Below are 16,211 nucleotides of genomic sequence, written 5' to 3'. Positions count from 1 at the left end.
ATTGAACATCAAATGCAGGGCATCCATCATGATCACTACTAGTGCTATACATTTGTTTGAATGAAGGGTCGCGATGTTTATGATATAGCGTGTGGGAAGTATGAAGTGAATTCTCTTAATTCATCAGGCATCTGCGAGTCAGAGAGCTCAGGATCAGAATGCCGATTCTGAGATACCTATTCGACTTACAGTATGATGTCCCAACGAGCATCGAAGACAGGCTTTGGAGTTGGTCTTCATCGAAGGCGAGTTGATCGGTGTGCCATGTATCCTGCAACGCAAGGCTGTTAGCGCACAAATCATCTCATAACATAGCAGCAAACTTCACCTGATGAGTTTTCTTGAAATCTGAAGCGCACTTGCGAATTGTGGTGGAAATAGGTGGTGGATCTGTGGAATGTCGCGCCAAGACTATCGATGGATTGTAATGTAAGAAGCTTAGTCAAACATCAGCGTGTTAGCCAACTGGCCTTCAGTGAGAGGAGGCATCCAAGGTTCCACGGAGTAGGGGAAACTTTCGATCAGGGCACAAAGTCCCAGGATTGCCGAGTGAAGCTTTCGCAAAGTTATCGCGTATTCGGGATGTGACCTCGCAGGAAGCTGCGTCTTGCGCTCGAGGGTTACGAACCGTTTCTGTGTCGTCACGAATAAGTAAAACCCGTCACTCCATTCCCTATAACGACGTGTGTACCTTCAGGGGGTCAATTCTCTGACGTTCTGAACAGCGGACAAGGCTTGACAGTGTTGTTGAAGCAGTCTCTCTCACTTCAATATTCTCATCCATCAGACAGTTCAGTAAAAGATCGGTGACTTTGGAAACACCATCTGGTGAGATAGAAAGTAGATTCCTGAAAAAGAATACCACCAGCGCGGGTAGAATGTTCAGAGTTATTCGCCACGACTAAATCAGAGTTAGTTGTAGGCCAAACTTTAAAATGACAACAATACTTGAGACTTCTTGACGGAATCGATCAAAATGTTCAAGATGCTCTCCACATAGGTTGGGGGGAAATAAACCGCCGACAGCACATAGAGGACACCCGAGCTATATCTCTGAAGCTCTGTGTTGTCATTAAGTTCAGACATCTTGATGAAATCGGGCCTAATGGCGGGTCATCAATATTGGGACCACATCCAAAGAAAAGTGATCAGGTGAAGAGGAAACACACAGTAAAGTGACCACGCCGCGGTACGAGAGACATGCTTCTGGGGCATGGAAAGAAATCCAGCACCATAGAAGTACTATGGCAATCATGGTCAAGGTGGTATACGTGGAAGTAGCGCGAGCGTCTCACCGGTCATCGAGACATTGTCATACTGATGACAACGTTAGCATTGTCTCTAGACACATTGGGTAAATACTCACATCAGACTGGCTGCTCCGCGGGGGTGGAAGGCGTTCGTTCTTCAAACGTGCCAGATCTTGTTGGATTTGGACTATGTGACGAGAGAAATCCTCATTTCTAGAGCAAATCTTTAGTGCGTAGATGGTAACCGTGTCACATGTGCATACGCTGTACGAAGAGGATCCTCGGTGTTTCTGCAAGCTTCAAGTAATGATCCAACAGAGGGGTAAGTTGGGGACCAAGTGTTTCGGCTTATGGAAAGTAGCATGTTTCCGATAGATATCCTTAACTATGAAAAGACTGAGAACCAGCAAGGGGCGGAGTTGGTATTGGTAGCTACCTCAGCATAACCGGTGTGCGCGTTCTCGAACAGTAGCTTCGTGTATTTTTCAGCGTGCGGGGCAAATCGAATGCCAAGAGCATCGATTAATACGCTTAGGACGCTTAGTGTCTTCGTCACTTGAAACATGAAAGATATGGTTGAGACTACAGTAAAAAGATATACTAGTTGTACTCACTCGTGAACGCTGAGTCTCCCTGGAAATCGATATGCAAAGCAAGTATCCAGTTTACCAGAGGTTGGTTCCGCCTAGGATCTCGGTTTTGTAAACAGATCTATTGAACAAATTTTAGTAATACGATTCTGGAAGCAACGTAGTATCTCACTGCAAGAAATTGCTCCCAAAATTGAGCAGTATCCGGTCTCACTTGAGAGAATGTGCGATCAAAGCGTGACATTATCCATGACCAAAGTGAGTCTAGAGGTGCCCGAGGCCAATGCTTCGCTCCTACTTTCTATGAGAAAACGATCAGGACATCAGTAGTGGTCAAGCATACCGCGGATGAGCCCGGATAGAATTTCGGCTGCAGCTCTCTGCTTGAACTTGTCCGTATCCGATAACAGGGGTTCCACGGCATCCAGTAAAGCTTCGGGAAGCTCTCTGAAAGACTTTGCTGGAATACAACACCAATCAGTAGAATTGTTACCGGAAATAGGAGCAGAGCTTACAGAGCACTACAATGTAACGGCAGTGCTCTCTTCGGAGAGTATCTGAATCTGAAGATCTAGAGCTTGTGGTTTCCTGAGTCCACAGCGACAAAAGCTGAGACCAGTAGGCAGAGGTGAGCATGCTCTTCATCGACGACAGAGCGCTCTTTGACTGGTCTTCCAGTTCGATATGGGTAGCGTTCGCATCCTCGATTGTATACACCTTGATAGAAGGTGCCCATAGTAGGAATCCCGTGATGATTTTATCGACATAGAATCTGAAGTAAAGAAGTTAGTCACTGAACCTCTTTGTCGGTGCTTTCTCACTTTGTTTGTTCTACAGGATGATGCAGAGACTCTAGGAACTCCGATGGGTTGCTCACTGGAATATGCCTGGCCCATGGACTCTTCCATTCGCAGAGCCAAAGCTCCTGGTCCGACTTGGCATACGAGCGCACTTTGATGTGTGCTGTGAGTTTTGTGATTGCCCTTTATCGGAAATCAGGTATTTTCCTTGGGAGGAACTGAAGACACAAACTTCAATGCAATAGACCTGATCGTTGGCTGCGGGCTAATAGTTTGATTTACGAAGAATTTGGCCAAATCTACTGAGACGGGAGCATCTCTGCGCATAAGTTCGTTCAGGAAACGAGCTGCCATGAGGACATATCTCCACTACAACAGGGTCGTCAGAAGTTATCTAGACGAGGTTGCACTTTACGTACGTGGGTGGTTGGTCGCACGGCAACCTCAAGGATGGAATTTACCTACAAGATGTTGAGCGTTTGTGGAATGGAGAGATAGGTCGTACTCTTACCAATTCGGCATGTGCTTGCACTGTCCTTTTTACGCGGCGAGGCGCAAGCTGTAGAGATTCCTCCCGCAATTTCTCGTAAGTGGCAACGGAAGTGATCTCAGACTTCAGGGCATTGGTGACCTGTTGGACATTGGGGGTTTCATCAGTATACGCCCCTGTCCGTACGAGCTCTTCACTCAGGTAGGCAAGGCTATCTTGACTATAATCGCTGACAAGCTTCTGAACTGAGGGCTGAAAAAGCATGCATCAGCCAACGCGAAGAGGAGGCAATGGAAGATCAACCTTTTCTTCGTACTGACTCTCGAGGAGAGACTGCAAAAAGCCGTGACGGTGAAGCACATCTGACGTTTGACTTAACATTTAGTCTGAACATCATGGGGAAGCCAAACCTGACAAAGCATACGCCACTGGAAAGAGTCTGATCTGAGTAATATTCCAAAAATGTTATAGTTACAATATGAACGCACTCGTTTGTTTGTTGCCGAGGACATATAGCGCCCCTTTCATGCGATCAGGCTCGTTTCCTTTGCCCAATGCTTTGAACATCGAGGGCAGAATGAGCCTCGTCGCGCGCACGTAGTACTACATATGACAACTCGTTAGAAACCAATTTTATTGCAATATAGCGTACTCACCCAACAGACATTCTGCAAGACACTCTGCGCCAAGCTGAGCATGATGTTAGTGACAGGGAGCTGTTATGTATGCGTGTGTAGCTTACCGTCGTACACGCAGATACGGTGATAGGCAAAGTTCAGCTAGGGCATCCCGTAGAAGCTTGTCATCAAGCTCGGAACGTCGTCGATATAAAGAGTGCATGTAAACCCGTGCATTATGATAGACATGCGCCCGTTTGATCCATACTAGACGGACGTTTTCCTTGTACCGAGGGGATAAACGGTTAGTCCTGAACATGGTCAGATAGTGCTGGCTTAAATGTTTGATGCCAGACACCTACTCTCTCGCTTGGTCGTAGTTCTTTTGAAGGGCAGTCAGATCTCCCCTGGTCATACCGTAGTCCAGGAAATATGTGTCAATGGCTCTGACAACACCAACAATGGCATCTAGATGATCCTCGCTTTCTCCATGGCTTTGTAGAAGAGCCGTTGCCGCGCGGTGAACCACATCACCGTAGCGTAGGCGATAGCGGGTAAAAGCTTGATATGTAGGATCCTCCTGTGCCGTCAGCACGAATCCTGCAGCTATATGTAAAGCTTCCGGCGTCATGTTTTCCATTTCCACATCCGGATCGGCGCACGGATCAGGGACTTCCTTGTGACCCTCTCGACAAATGGTTGGTAAACCACTCCAGGCAGCTCTACAGAAGTGAAGATACCTGCGCATGGATCAGCCAAAAGGAGCTTTAACGATGACTGTTGGACAACCTACCGGCAGAAGTCATTTCGGCCAATGCTATCCCAAGTGCCACGAGTGCCGAGCAAGGCATCGACCTTTTCCAGGGTAGGCTCAACAACACGAGTGATGATCTCTAGCGCAAGGCTGATCTCCTCTGACGAAGGAACTAACGAAGAGTATTTTTAGTTTCTGTCAGAATGATCGACGATAAGCGATCACTCACCGTGCCATTCAATCTTGACATCCTTAGCCTCATATACACGGCCCCAGTGTAGATTGTGGGAATGTACAAAGTCTAACCATAGAATATATCAAAGATTGAACATTCAAATCGTGTGTATGTTTTCGTTACCTTCACGTTGCCAGTCGTCGGCGTTGACGAATCTATCATTGATTGGATACACTGACGTCAAGGACTGAAGAACCCTGGAAACCAGGGTGCCAGTACTCGAATAGCCACGTTCACTCTTGGTCTTTTCAACTAGTAGCGATAACAAGCCGACAATATCTTCTTGATGCTTCACGAGCTTCATAGTAAACGGCATTAGCAAGACATCACCCTGTACATATTCCATTCTGACATACCGCAGCTCCACCATTGCCCAGACAGCCACGAAGGATAGACAAATCTGAAGAGGATAGTTGATGAGAAGTTCCGCTAAAGATTATAAGACCTACTCCAGTGCAGCGTAGTGTCTGAAGGAACCGACGTATGTGTGGATGTATTTCTCGTGCTAGATGCCCCATGGGCGAGCTCTTCTCGGACCTGTAAACTACATATAGGAATAAACTTGTCCACGGTTTTCTGGGGTCGCGCTCTGGCGAGACTGGCCACAAGGTGACCGAGCGGCCGGATGGCGTTTGATTTCGCGTTAGTAGTAGCGTAATCATAAACGAGATTGAGAACGAGATCGTAGAGGTGGTCGGAGAGATGTAAACAGACAATGACAAGCATGCCTTTGATAGCCTTGAGAACCGTCTCCTCCTGCTTGCCACCGGTAGTGTTCTTCTTGCCACCTTCTTCTGGCAGGTTTTCGTACAGAGAAATCACCCGACGGAAAAGTGAAACCACCCAGTCTGGACTCATGTTAAACCAGAAACACATAAAGAAGACGATGAATAATACCTGCGAAAGCTGCAGTGCTCTCCCTTGTCAAAGTTCGCTCTTCCTCAACACTCAGCACGGCAAATGGACCTGACTCAGCGCCGTCCGGTAGTTGCTCATTGGAGTCAACAACCATGATTTCTTCCCCAGGAGCATCTCCGCTTAAAGCCACCCCAAATTGATGCATGGACAGGTCACCAATCATGATATGCTGAACGATGCTCACGATGAACGAAGCTGTGCACACCGTTTTGTTTGGGTCATTCTACGACCATCAGCAAATGTCGTCATGGAAATCTATATTGAACGAACCAAGTCAATCCCAGGGATGCAAAGCTCCAAGAGGGGCAAGACGTGTTTAGGACCGCCCCGCCAGATCTTCTCCGAAACAAGTGGACGCGAGACATTCGACAGCAATTTCAGGACAGCAGTCGTACGATGAGTCTCATTTACGACTTCTAACCCACCGTAAGCACGTTCAAGCAGCTGGGGCATCATCAAATTTGGCTCAAATATAGCCATTATTCGCACAGCTGAATGCGCCATGGACATGGATGTCGGGTCTTTGGAGAACATAGAGAGCAACGCAGGCGTGCGAAGAGTCAATACGAAACTGCGGCGGATGTCTGGCGTTAACCGCTGTGCCTGCAAGGAGTTCGCGGCAATCGTTAATGGTGACCATGATGTGAGTCATGTACGTACTGCTGGCGTCTTACAAGACCTTTGCTGTTCGTCATACCATCTCTCGCTGAATTCAAGCGTGAGGCGAGTCAGAAAGTTGGTGAGCTATATAGAGTGATGAGAAAGAAGACAAAAACATGGTTAAAAGTGTCATACGATCATTGACCAGTGCCCGTGATTGGATGGATGGAAAAAGGATTCGAGGCTGGTGATCAGTTTATCCAAGGAATCTAGAGCTTTGGATCCTGCTCGATACCCGACCTGGCCAGAGGCTTCACTGGATGAAGATGCAGCAGATTCGCCCCGCACAGGTCCATCTACGGCCATGCTCCAAACAAAAATCTTCGCAATAAAATCTGTACAACGAATAAGCATACGAGTACCGTGATTTATAAGCCTCTTACTGAGTCTGCTAATTGACTTTTTGACTTTAGATCCTTGGCGAAGCGCTAAAGCGTCTGCTTGAATTGAAGTCGTGCTGGTCATCTTTACTTCTTTGAATACTTAACCCTGACGATTCTCCTGAATACGTACCTTGAGTTTCCCAGCGGGGACATCTAAAAGAAGGTTATAAGCCGTCCAGTGAGGACACCTACAAAGACGAGAACATACGCATGCTGGAAAGGGCTTTGCTCATCAGCATGGCCCATTGGTGTTCAGTCCAGATGCCGACGTCCTTCCATTCGGCTCCAGCTTCTGAGTCGCTATACCCTGCCTTGCCTGCAACATGCCCCTCTGAAAGCACACCCATGAACTCGAACAAGCGATCATCCAAGACAAACGAGTTCAATGATTCCCATGTTCCAAACATAATGGGGAGATAGTGGTGACAGTGAGTGGGAGGCAAAAAGGAGGTGAGGACAGGCATCATCGTGAGCGTCGTCTACAATGTCAATAGTTAGTTGCGAATAGTTTATTCATGGCTCAAGACTTACCTGAGATGTTAACATAGGTAGGAAAGTTGACAACATATCCTCAATGTCCGAGGCATCAAAGTAACGACTGCACTTCTCAGCGAGATAGAGGTAAATATTGTTCATGTTACGCCTGCTAAAACATGAACATCATGGACACTGTGACCTGAAGTTGCTTACGGATTGCCAGTCAGTCTCTCTTTTGGGAAGAGTTCCTTCTTTAAGACTCTCCAGAGTGGCACCCAAGAAAGTCGGAAGCCGTCTGCATATAGTTGACGCTGAATACCCTTATTACTGGTTAATCTCGATACCATATTGACCCAGCTCCTGGTGATGCGAGGCTCGATGCCAGGGAGTAGAGACAATTCATAGAAAAGTTGCACAAGTTGCTTTCGCGTAGAAATCTGAATAGGATACTTCAGCATGAGCCAGCTAATGCGGCAAACAATATTAGTCATTGATATGTTCGAACACTACCACAGCCGCAGCTTACCGCCCTAGCATACCCTCCCAGTGCATGAGGCAAAACCAGTCCTTGGCTTCTGCGCATATAACAAGCCGGCTGATGATATCTTCTAAGTGAGATCTCATAACTTCTGCAGGCTCGCAAGCATAGGGAAGCGAGTCTAGTAACGTCGCGAACATGGCGGTCTGCCTGTCTGAAGTTTGGTCCGGGGTTGAAGGCAGAGAATCATCCTCAAAATCGGAGAGATCTTCATCATAATCTGACATTGCGTCTTCGTCTTTGATACTAGCAACCTGTGCTGATACATTGAGAGCGAAAGGCATGGTCAGCTTCAGTGGCGTAGGGATCGCGTGCGGGTCTCTCAGGGGGAGGAAAGTTGGGAGACAGGGAACATCTGGTCTATACGTACGTGTTCTTATAAGGTCCTCCGATTGCGGAACAACGTAGAAGAGAATGTAGATGACGCGTCGTTGAGAGGAGGTACGTATCCCCCGCTTAACAATGACAAGAGGAAGACGCGTATGCACTTATGATCGCACACTCGCGCTGACTCCGGAGTATGCAGATACGCAATTGGCAAGATATCAACACCGTCACTATTGCACCCGATGCGCTGACATTGCCAGTCGCGACTCACGCCAGCCTTTCTTCGAACTCAAGCTCAAGGGCTATAACAGTATCTAACACCTGGGCCTGTGCCTCGTATCCTCATGCTGTTTTTCTTCTTCCAAAGAGTAGGTCTTCATGCCTCGCGAACATTGATTCCATCTATGACTTTGAGGGTTGCTAGTCCTCTGCATAAAAGCAGGAAACTCGCTGGTCGTTCTCTACTTCTCGCGTCAGCTGGCCTCGCCATCACTGCATGGACTGCTCAGCCGCTTCAGCTTGATGCGACATTGTCTACAGAATCAATACAAGGTATACATATTCTGGATAGATTGATAGATAATATTTGCTCATTCGTTACCTTCAGTCGATCCTGCGACATCCATCGAATTCCCAACCGTACTTAATGTACCTTCCAAAGTTTACATGCCCACATTTACCCTCATGGGAGTGGGTGTAAGGACCGTATCCTTCTTGGGGATTAAGGTATACTCTGTCGGGTTTTACGCTGACCTTTCAAATCCGAGCTTGAAGGTATGTCATCCATCGAAAGTGTCATCCAAAATAAAGGCGCAAACCATATCTGTCAGGACATGCCTATGTCGGCGACCAAAGAAGAAAAGGTTGACTATATAGTGCGGAACACGGCATGTGCCCTTCGAATTAGTATGTTCAAAAACTCGTTCTGTCTCCTACAATTAATCGTCGTTCCAGTTCCCACTCGCCAAACATCGTACAGCCATTTGCGTGATGGTTTCGTCCGCGCACTAGTCGGCAGACTGCAGCTTGCTAAGCAGAAAGACTCAATCTCAGCCAAGGACGAAGTTGATGCCCAGTCTCCCATACGTAAGCTCAAGACCATGTTCCCAACTTCATCGATGGCGAAAGGCACTCCACTGGATGTTGTTTTAACGGCACCCTCTGCCAACGCTGAAGTGCCTCGCTCGCTCATATTCCGCGACCTCGGCGCCCTGGAGAGTAACTGGGTCGCGACGGAATTTGTGCTCGCTTATTTCGAGGGTCAAGGAATTAGTCCACCAGTGAGTGGCTTACTGATGTGTATGTCCTGAGCTGAACCTCTCCGCAGCTCAAGAAGAATGTGTTTGAGCGTGTTGATCAGTTGCAGTCTCTGTAGTAATCTCGTTGTTACAGCGGTTTGCACAAAGATGCGGAAAAGCCTCTGACGCGAAATGGCCCCGCCGAGACAGCCGAGTGAGGACCCCGAGTAGTACCTGCCAAATTCGGCCACGCGAGCACAGCAATTCAGGCAGAACTCCGCATCGTTCGCCCGCCTCATGCCAGGGGTCCTGCACCGGCCCCAGTGTGCACTGCCATCTCTCCACCCAGGCTTCCGCATTCACTTGCAAAGCGCTGTAATGCATGCCGTTTGGATATGAAAGAAATCATCGATTACGACTATTCATGATCGCCAAGTCGTCATTATGAAACACATCCCGTTTAGCTCAGTTGGTAGAGCGCGTCACTAGTAATGACGAGGTCAGTCGTTCGAGTCGGCTAATGGGAAGCCTTTTTGCTATTGAGAATGAAGTTGGGCAAAGGCGTGACTATCACGTGAAATTCACGTGAACCGCGACGCGTCTTGTTTATTGCAGCTTTTGTTGATCGACGGTCCGTGGCGATATAAAAAGAGGTCGGTGCGATTAGAATTCCTCTTCAACACCCATACCACCACTTTCCACAACATAACATCTTCTCCAATCACTTAATGGCTCGTACCAAGCAAACCGCTCGCAAGTCTACCGGAGGTAAGACTCGGGCACCGTCCACATGATTTGCACAGCGTATTTATCATCACTTTAGGCAAGGCTCCTCGCAAGCAGCTCGCTTCGAAGGCTGCCCGGAAAACTGCTGCTGTGCGTTCCGTCTATTATCACCATCAACTTTCTTCGTTTGCTAACCTTCGATTCAGACGCCTGCCACTGGTGGTGTGAAGAAACCCCATCGTTTCCGCCCCGGTACCGTCGCCTTGCGTGAAATCAGGAGATATCAGAAGTCGACGGAGCTCCTCATCCGCAAGCTTCCTTTCCAGCGTCTTGTTCGTGAGATTGCCCAAGATTTCAAGGTATGTCATTCCTTGTTTGCCTCTCCTGTCTAGCCTTTTTTATGTGTGCCGCTTTCTTCATAGACCGACCTCCGTTTCCAATCGTCTGCCGTCATGGCCCTCCAAGAAGCTGCCGAGGCCTATCTTGTGTCGCTCTTTGAGGACACCAACCTTGCGGCTATTCATGCCAAGCGTGTTACTATCCAACCTAAGGATTTGGCATTGGCTCGGAGACTCCGTGGAGAGCGCAACTGAGGCTGAGTCTGGTTGAGCCTAGTGGTTCATTAGTAGAGATCAGCTCTAGTGTATTTTTATTACATGTTTCTTTATTCTATAATCATATCATCTTCGTGCGGTTACTTGATCGAAGCTGACCTTAAGATACTCAAGGCTCAGGACTCGGTAATTCTGATGTCTGACTCCATAGTCTGAAGTAGGCGCCTAAGCAAGCTTCCATGAAGTTCACAAATAGGGGCTGTAGGCGGACGAAGTCGCTGATGTATGAGTCATGTGACCTGTTTTCTTAAACCACCTTCGTCACTGACTATTATGACGATGGTTTGGGCACCACTCCGTTCTACCATTCCTATAGTCAGGCTACGGCTGAAGCCCCCCTCTTCATGCATAGCGAACGCGCATTTGTATTTTTTGCGGTCGTCACCTCACAGGAAGTATGCAACACACCGCGACACTACATCCTCGCTGCTTTCTTCCGCCTTGGACAAGAAGCAGCACGCTGCTCAGAGGGATGACACAGTCGGACCATTCCAACTAGGCATCTCTCAAGCGCAGCTTGCTCAACAGCAGAAGCAGAAGAAGTGGTCAGAGCTCAGCACAGGTGGAAAAGGTGAGCAGCTCGCAATTGGTTAGCGCTTCAATATGGGCTGATATTCCGTGTAGTTGTTCGTACAGGCCAACGTACATCAAATTTGATCGTGATCCTGCTCGGTGCTGGCCTCTCAGCAGTGCTAGTTTACGCGCTTACGTCGGAGCTTTTCTCCAAAAACTCTCCCACCGTTGTTTATGGAGACGCTTGCAAGCGCATTGAGGCATCCCCAAAGGTTTGTTCCTACCTGTGATTTCACCACCACGAATCATGACCAACCGTCTATATAGGTTGCCACCCATCTGCACGGACCTCTTACTTTCCACAACAACCCTCCCTCAGCTGTGCGGCCGCGTCATCGTAACCGACATGTCTCTTCTCAAATTGCAGTTGACTCCTCCGGACGAGAGCACATGCTTCTGAACTTCTATGTGGAAGGCCGTGATCCAAATTCGAAGTCTGCAACCTTTGCTTCAATGACCGAGGATGGCTTTTGGGATCGTTTCTCGGATATTACCCTCGATGACAGTGTCGATTGGATAAAAGGACGCGGATGTGATGCTATAGAAGCTTCAAAGCGGGTATTCAAGTATCTGAGTGGTGAATTTGTTCCTGGTCCCGCTCCGGCGCATGACAAGCCCCCGGAAACGGAGGACAAGGATGAAAAAGGTGGTTTTTGGAGTTTTGCCGGCGTGTTTTCTGGCATCAAAAGCTCGCGAACATCTCGGCAAAGCAGTAGTGACCACAGTGGACAATTTTTCGCTGAGGGTGAGGTTCATGCGGACCTCGTCAGAGTAAGCGACGATTCACTTCAAGGCGAATTGACATACTCATGGGCTGCACAGAATGATGATGGTTACTTTGTCTTCCGTTATCTCCTGATAGACTTCCCCAGTACGTTTGTTCTTCCTTCACTTGTCAGCCTTGATGCTAAGTCTTCCTGGTAGATTCGGAGAGTCGCAACACTGTTCGTGTGTTTGTCGAGAAAGCACCCGGTGTCCGGGAGACAGAGCCTATAATGCGGTGGAGATCATCGTAAGATGGGTCTCGCTCGCCGTGACTCCCGAACTCTTCGTCATCATTTATCGTTACTTCGCCGTTTGTTTAATCGCAGTCAGATTGCATTGTCCCCCATTGATGGCGTCCACGCTGTATTATATTGTACAATGAAATAAACCCAAACCAGCTCTGACGATATAGACCAATTACTCTCCGAAAAGCTTCTGTACGCGCTTCAGCACAGAATCTTTTGATGGATCTGATCACATTGAACGCGTGATTAAGTGAGATGATATCTTGTAAGACCCAAAGCTACTATGAAACATACCATATGGATGGTCCTTTGAGGGGATCTCGAGCAGCGCAGGGAACGCTTGCTGATATCTATCTACCGTAGGCCGAATCTTCTCTGCGATCTTGACGCCGTGTTGAGTAACTCGATTGAAATCATTGGGACGTGGTACGTACATGCTGGTTGATGAGTAGAATAGCGATGTCCTTGCGTTCCGTGAATTCCTGAAAAGCCGATTCTATGGTGGAGACCTGTGTTTCTGAGTGAAAGAATGAGCTCCCATCCTCATATTGTATTCTCATAGGTGTCCACGCACTGGAGTCTACTACGAGGAAGTTCTTCTTCTGCTGTTCGTTGATGTGGCCAACACCAGCGAGGAGAAGACCTGTGATAGAGTCCTGTCGCGGGATCATTAGTTGTTAGCATATATTCACGTTGAGAAGTTACTCACCTCGTCCCCAATGACCGCGATGAGGTTTCTGTCCTTGAAAGACGCTGCCATGTCACAGTCCCAATCCTCGCTGCCAGGGACAGAGAGCCGCGCGGACCGGAAATAGAAAGCCCTACTAAGCCGAGTTCCTCATTCAGCGTTGGGTCCGGCCCTTGTTACCGCATACTCATAGGAGGTCTCAATATTCCTCTTCTTTTGCACTCGCCTTGGACTCCACCATGGATATCTTCAATCGACCGCCTTCGATCTCTGAAGATACGCTACATTACACGCTGTACCCACCTGCTCACCTCTCGGAGAAGACGTCTGCTACATCGCTAGCTTCTTGCGTACAAGATCATGTCGAGTCCTTGCTTCCGGGCTTCTTGTGGCATCGGGATACATTCCAGCTCAAGGTCATACCCGATCCTGATAAGAAGGATGCATGGATCCTGGACGGTACTATGCGTGTTGGCGACTCTATCGACGACGAATGGTGTGCCGTTTGGTTACTGAGAGAGATCAGTGCGAAGTGGGATCTTGCCATCAGGTACGCCGCCTACTCCTCCAGCTGCACACCGTTGACCTTTCCATCCTTACAGTGTAATTGATTCGGACGGCGAACTTCTGCTCATCGAGGCTGCCGAAGCGCTCCCTCCGTGGGTAAAACCTACCAATTCAGAGAACCGGGTGCGCACCGCTCTTGCATGGGTAAGGCACTTCCCGATTCACGATGATTCTCTTATAGGTCTGGCTATATAGCTCGCATCTGCATATAGTTCCACTGGAGTATGTCTCCCCTGCCTCAACTACACGAAGACACCGCAGAGTGTACAATGACCAGGATGACGATGACGACGGCAATAACTTTGAGGATACAGATGAATATATTTCTACGCTCGACGCTCTCAAGGTACTTCGCGACCCCGGTGTAAACACACTTGCTCCTCCACATGTTGAGAAACTCGTTTGGAAGAAAATCAACAGGCAAGCAAGATCTTATGCGAGCATACATACTTGACTAACATATGACAGATATCCTGCAGCCGCCCGTAGTCATACTCACACCTCCAAAGCCTACTTGCCCATCGACGTCGCAAAAGCCCTGTATGTCGACCCTTCCCTTGTCCAAAAAGCCGTTGAGACCTTTTATACTCGAGATGCTATCCAGCTACGCGTTAGTTGATCTCGTCTTCGTCTTACATGGGCGTGCTTTGACAAGTCGCGGATACAGGCTGCGCATCGGATGGCCCGCTTTCCTCCAGAGCCCTCCGCGTTAAGAAGCGTAAAGATGACCCGAACAGCATACGCCCAGTTAGTGGGACAAAAGTTCCATCCTCCGAAGATATTCGGGCGATGGTCAGAGAGCAGCGAGGACCATCGTTTTAAAGATGTTGGCATGAAATTGGTCGGTCATTGTGTCGTCTATGATTTACTAGGAATTGACTCGGATATGTAGGCGTGTGGGTTCGAGATGTTGTATCAGGAAAGCAAAAGCAAGGTTGACGCTGTGAATTCCTCCTCTGCGGCTCTTGCCTCCTCGGTATGTCTTATCAATATTAGATATCGACAACGCTGACAACATTATTTAGGTAGAAGCTCAAAAGGAGGCCCTTCGCCGAGTTCCAGAGTATGCCAAGTACCTTCAAAACCTAGTTTCTGCAGGTTACTTTCGGAGTGAGGTAGAGGGCTCTCAGAGTTGGAAGGATCTCGAGAGCAAAGCAGCAGAGACATTCGTATCTGTGAACCGCGAAGAGTAAGTTCGCGCTATCATCCGTACGTCTAGAGCTCACCGTGTCCTAGCGATCTTTCTCGGCTGTCGTTTGCCGTTCTCGTGGCCCGAGCTTTGGCTCAAGCACCCGCAGCTCTCTCGGATACCTCCCAGGAAGCGGAGGATTCAGATGACTGGCTGAACATCGATGCCGAGAACTTTGATGCACTGCTTGAGAAAAGCGCACAAATCACGAAGCCAACGCGGGGCACCAGCGGTGACGAAGCCAAAATGGACGTGGACCAGGAGTCCGCGGCGGACAGGGTGGATGATCGATTTACAGAACAACAGGCCGACAGGTTGCAAGACTTGGCGCAAAAAGTGGAGCAATTCGTCGAAGGCAAGGGTAATTTAGAAGGCGCCCAATTTGAAGAGTATGCGCTCGGTGCTTGGCTACCGCTGTTTACTAACGTTTTTATATAGCGAAGACTCAGAAGAAGATCTTGACGCCGATGAAGACTTACTTGGCGACTCAGACGATACTGACGACAGCTATGTCGAGCGGCCCGACGGCGATGAACGTCGGGCCGCAATGGACAAGCTTGTGGCGCCAATTAATCCATCAGAATACGGGAAAATGCCGGCGAACTATTACACTAATTCTCAGCGAGTCGCGCGGGACGTGGTAGGAGAAGATGCTGAGACAGGCGAACAGGACAAGCGGACCGGCGAAGAAGAGAAACCCGCCCCAATCAAGATTCGCCCCCCAATCCTTCCTCGGGATACGTACGACGGCGCCGACTCAGATGACGAAACAGACTCAGATGAAGCAGAAGAAGACGAGTCAGAGGACGATAGACCCCAGATAGTTGGAGATATCGAAATAGACATGAGCGAGGAGGAGGAAGAATTCCTGGAGTTTTCACGACAGGCTTTGGGAATATCCGACCAGCAATGGGCGGATATCATTGGCGAACGCAAGAGCCGCGGCGGTAAGTTGCCTGACTCTTCTCCTTCCGGTCCATTAATTACCTTTGCCAAACTAGCTTTCGTGCCCGCTGGGACTACTCCTCCACGTCCTCCAACACTTGATGACTCACGTTCCGACACCCGCAATGAAGACCCTCAAAATCAGACTCGGCGCCCAGGGAAAAACCCCAACCCCAACTTGGACTCATTCGAGGCGGTCATGCGAGCAATGGACGAAGAGTTGGACCGTTCTCGGCCAAAGTCTAAGGGCAAGGGTAAGGCCTCGAAGGAGGAGGTCCCCGATCATGAGGTTGACATCGGTGAGGCGATGGACGCTGAGCTGAAGGCAATGCTCGAGCGCGACGGCGCCGAGGATGACGATGACGTGAGCGAGTCAATGGATTATGGCCTAATCAAGAACTTCCTAGAGAGCTTCAAGAGCCAAGGAGGTCTTTCTGGGCCTGTCAGCAATTTGGCAGGACGACTCCAGCCCGGATGGAATCTTCCAAGAGACGAGAGCTGATTATGTTGCGTGTAAATTGATTGTAATCTCCCATGTATGGCCTCCACTGGCAGTGAAATCCACCATCTGACATACAGATTGGAATGGCTGACCCAGGGGATACACGAGCTCATAGTTCTA

General features: G+C 48.8%; 5 protein-coding genes and 1 non-coding gene across 6 annotated transcripts; 5 read left to right on the top strand and 1 right to left on the bottom strand.

The window, feature by feature from the left end:
- Positions 1-68: 68 nt before the first annotated feature.
- CONPUDRAFT_78796 (uncharacterized protein) lies at positions 69-8,153 on the bottom strand. Its single transcript, XM_007764571.1, has 41 exons — positions 8,083-8,153; positions 7,701-7,966; positions 7,388-7,639; positions 7,229-7,340; positions 6,906-7,176; positions 6,828-6,850; positions 6,698-6,779; positions 6,450-6,649; positions 6,315-6,398; positions 5,925-6,257; positions 5,634-5,877; positions 5,186-5,584; positions 5,093-5,136; positions 4,860-5,034; positions 4,731-4,802; positions 4,541-4,673; positions 4,110-4,487; positions 3,873-4,058; positions 3,787-3,820; positions 3,619-3,733; positions 3,541-3,558; positions 3,434-3,492; positions 3,152-3,382; positions 3,060-3,101; positions 2,873-3,009; positions 2,662-2,823; positions 2,356-2,612; positions 2,184-2,300; positions 2,013-2,134; positions 1,865-1,961; positions 1,687-1,805; positions 1,514-1,635; positions 1,367-1,463; positions 1,296-1,317; positions 1,170-1,242; positions 949-1,102; positions 692-901; positions 471-633; positions 329-411; positions 190-271; positions 69-131 (listed from the first exon to the last, which is right to left on the bottom strand). The coding sequence occupies exons 2-41, from the start codon at positions 7,937-7,939 to the stop codon at positions 124-126; spliced, it is 5,751 nt and encodes a 1,916-aa protein (XP_007762761.1). The 5' UTR covers positions 7,940-7,966; positions 8,083-8,153; the 3' UTR covers positions 69-123.
- A 290-nt stretch (positions 8,154-8,443) lies between these two features.
- On the top strand, positions 8,444-9,414 carry CONPUDRAFT_148537 (uncharacterized protein; the record flags this gene model as incomplete). Its single annotated transcript, XM_007765071.1, has 5 exons — positions 8,444-8,591; positions 8,647-8,813; positions 8,870-8,945; positions 8,994-9,319; positions 9,367-9,414. 5 exons carry the CDS (start codon positions 8,444-8,446, stop codon positions 9,412-9,414), a joined length of 765 nt encoding a protein of 254 aa, XP_007763261.1.
- Positions 9,415-9,731: 317 nt separating this feature from the next.
- On the top strand, positions 9,732-9,804 carry CONPUDRAFT_t11. The gene has a single exon. It is a non-coding gene; the product is annotated as a tRNA-Thr (tRNA).
- A 164-nt stretch (positions 9,805-9,968) lies between these two features.
- On the top strand, positions 9,969-10,696 carry CONPUDRAFT_114771 (histone H3). Its single transcript, XM_007765070.1, has 4 exons — positions 9,969-10,045; positions 10,101-10,153; positions 10,210-10,362; positions 10,426-10,696. Exons 1-4 carry the CDS (start codon positions 10,006-10,008, stop codon positions 10,594-10,596), a joined length of 417 nt encoding a protein of 138 aa, XP_007763260.1. The 5' UTR covers positions 9,969-10,005; the 3' UTR covers positions 10,597-10,696.
- A 199-nt stretch (positions 10,697-10,895) lies between these two features.
- CONPUDRAFT_133877 (uncharacterized protein) lies at positions 10,896-12,510 on the top strand (the record flags this gene model as incomplete). The annotated part of the gene is made up of 6 exons (XM_007765069.1): positions 10,896-11,188; positions 11,242-11,402; positions 11,458-11,961; positions 12,013-12,061; positions 12,115-12,425; positions 12,495-12,510. Coding segments are annotated over 5 exons (1,099 nt in total), but the record flags the coding sequence as incomplete, so codon positions are not given.
- A 564-nt stretch (positions 12,511-13,074) lies between these two features.
- On the top strand, positions 13,075-16,211 carry CONPUDRAFT_133875 (uncharacterized protein). Its single transcript, XM_007765068.1, has 11 exons — positions 13,075-13,438; positions 13,491-13,578; positions 13,637-13,875; positions 13,924-14,065; positions 14,123-14,296; positions 14,348-14,431; positions 14,481-14,644; positions 14,692-15,033; positions 15,083-15,591; positions 15,646-16,125; positions 16,188-16,211. The coding sequence occupies exons 1-10, from the start codon at positions 13,128-13,130 to the stop codon at positions 16,089-16,091; spliced, it is 2,499 nt and encodes an 832-aa protein (XP_007763258.1). The 5' UTR covers positions 13,075-13,127; the 3' UTR covers positions 16,092-16,125; positions 16,188-16,211.

The sequence above is a fragment of the Coniophora puteana genome (assembly GCF_000271625.1).
Source record: "Coniophora puteana RWD-64-598 SS2 unplaced genomic scaffold CONPUscaffold_1, whole genome shotgun sequence".
NCBI lineage: Eukaryota > Fungi > Basidiomycota > Agaricomycetes > Boletales > Coniophoraceae > Coniophora > Coniophora puteana.
The sequence above is the reverse complement of the archived record's forward strand: the minus strand, read 5'-3'. Positions and strand labels throughout refer to the sequence as shown.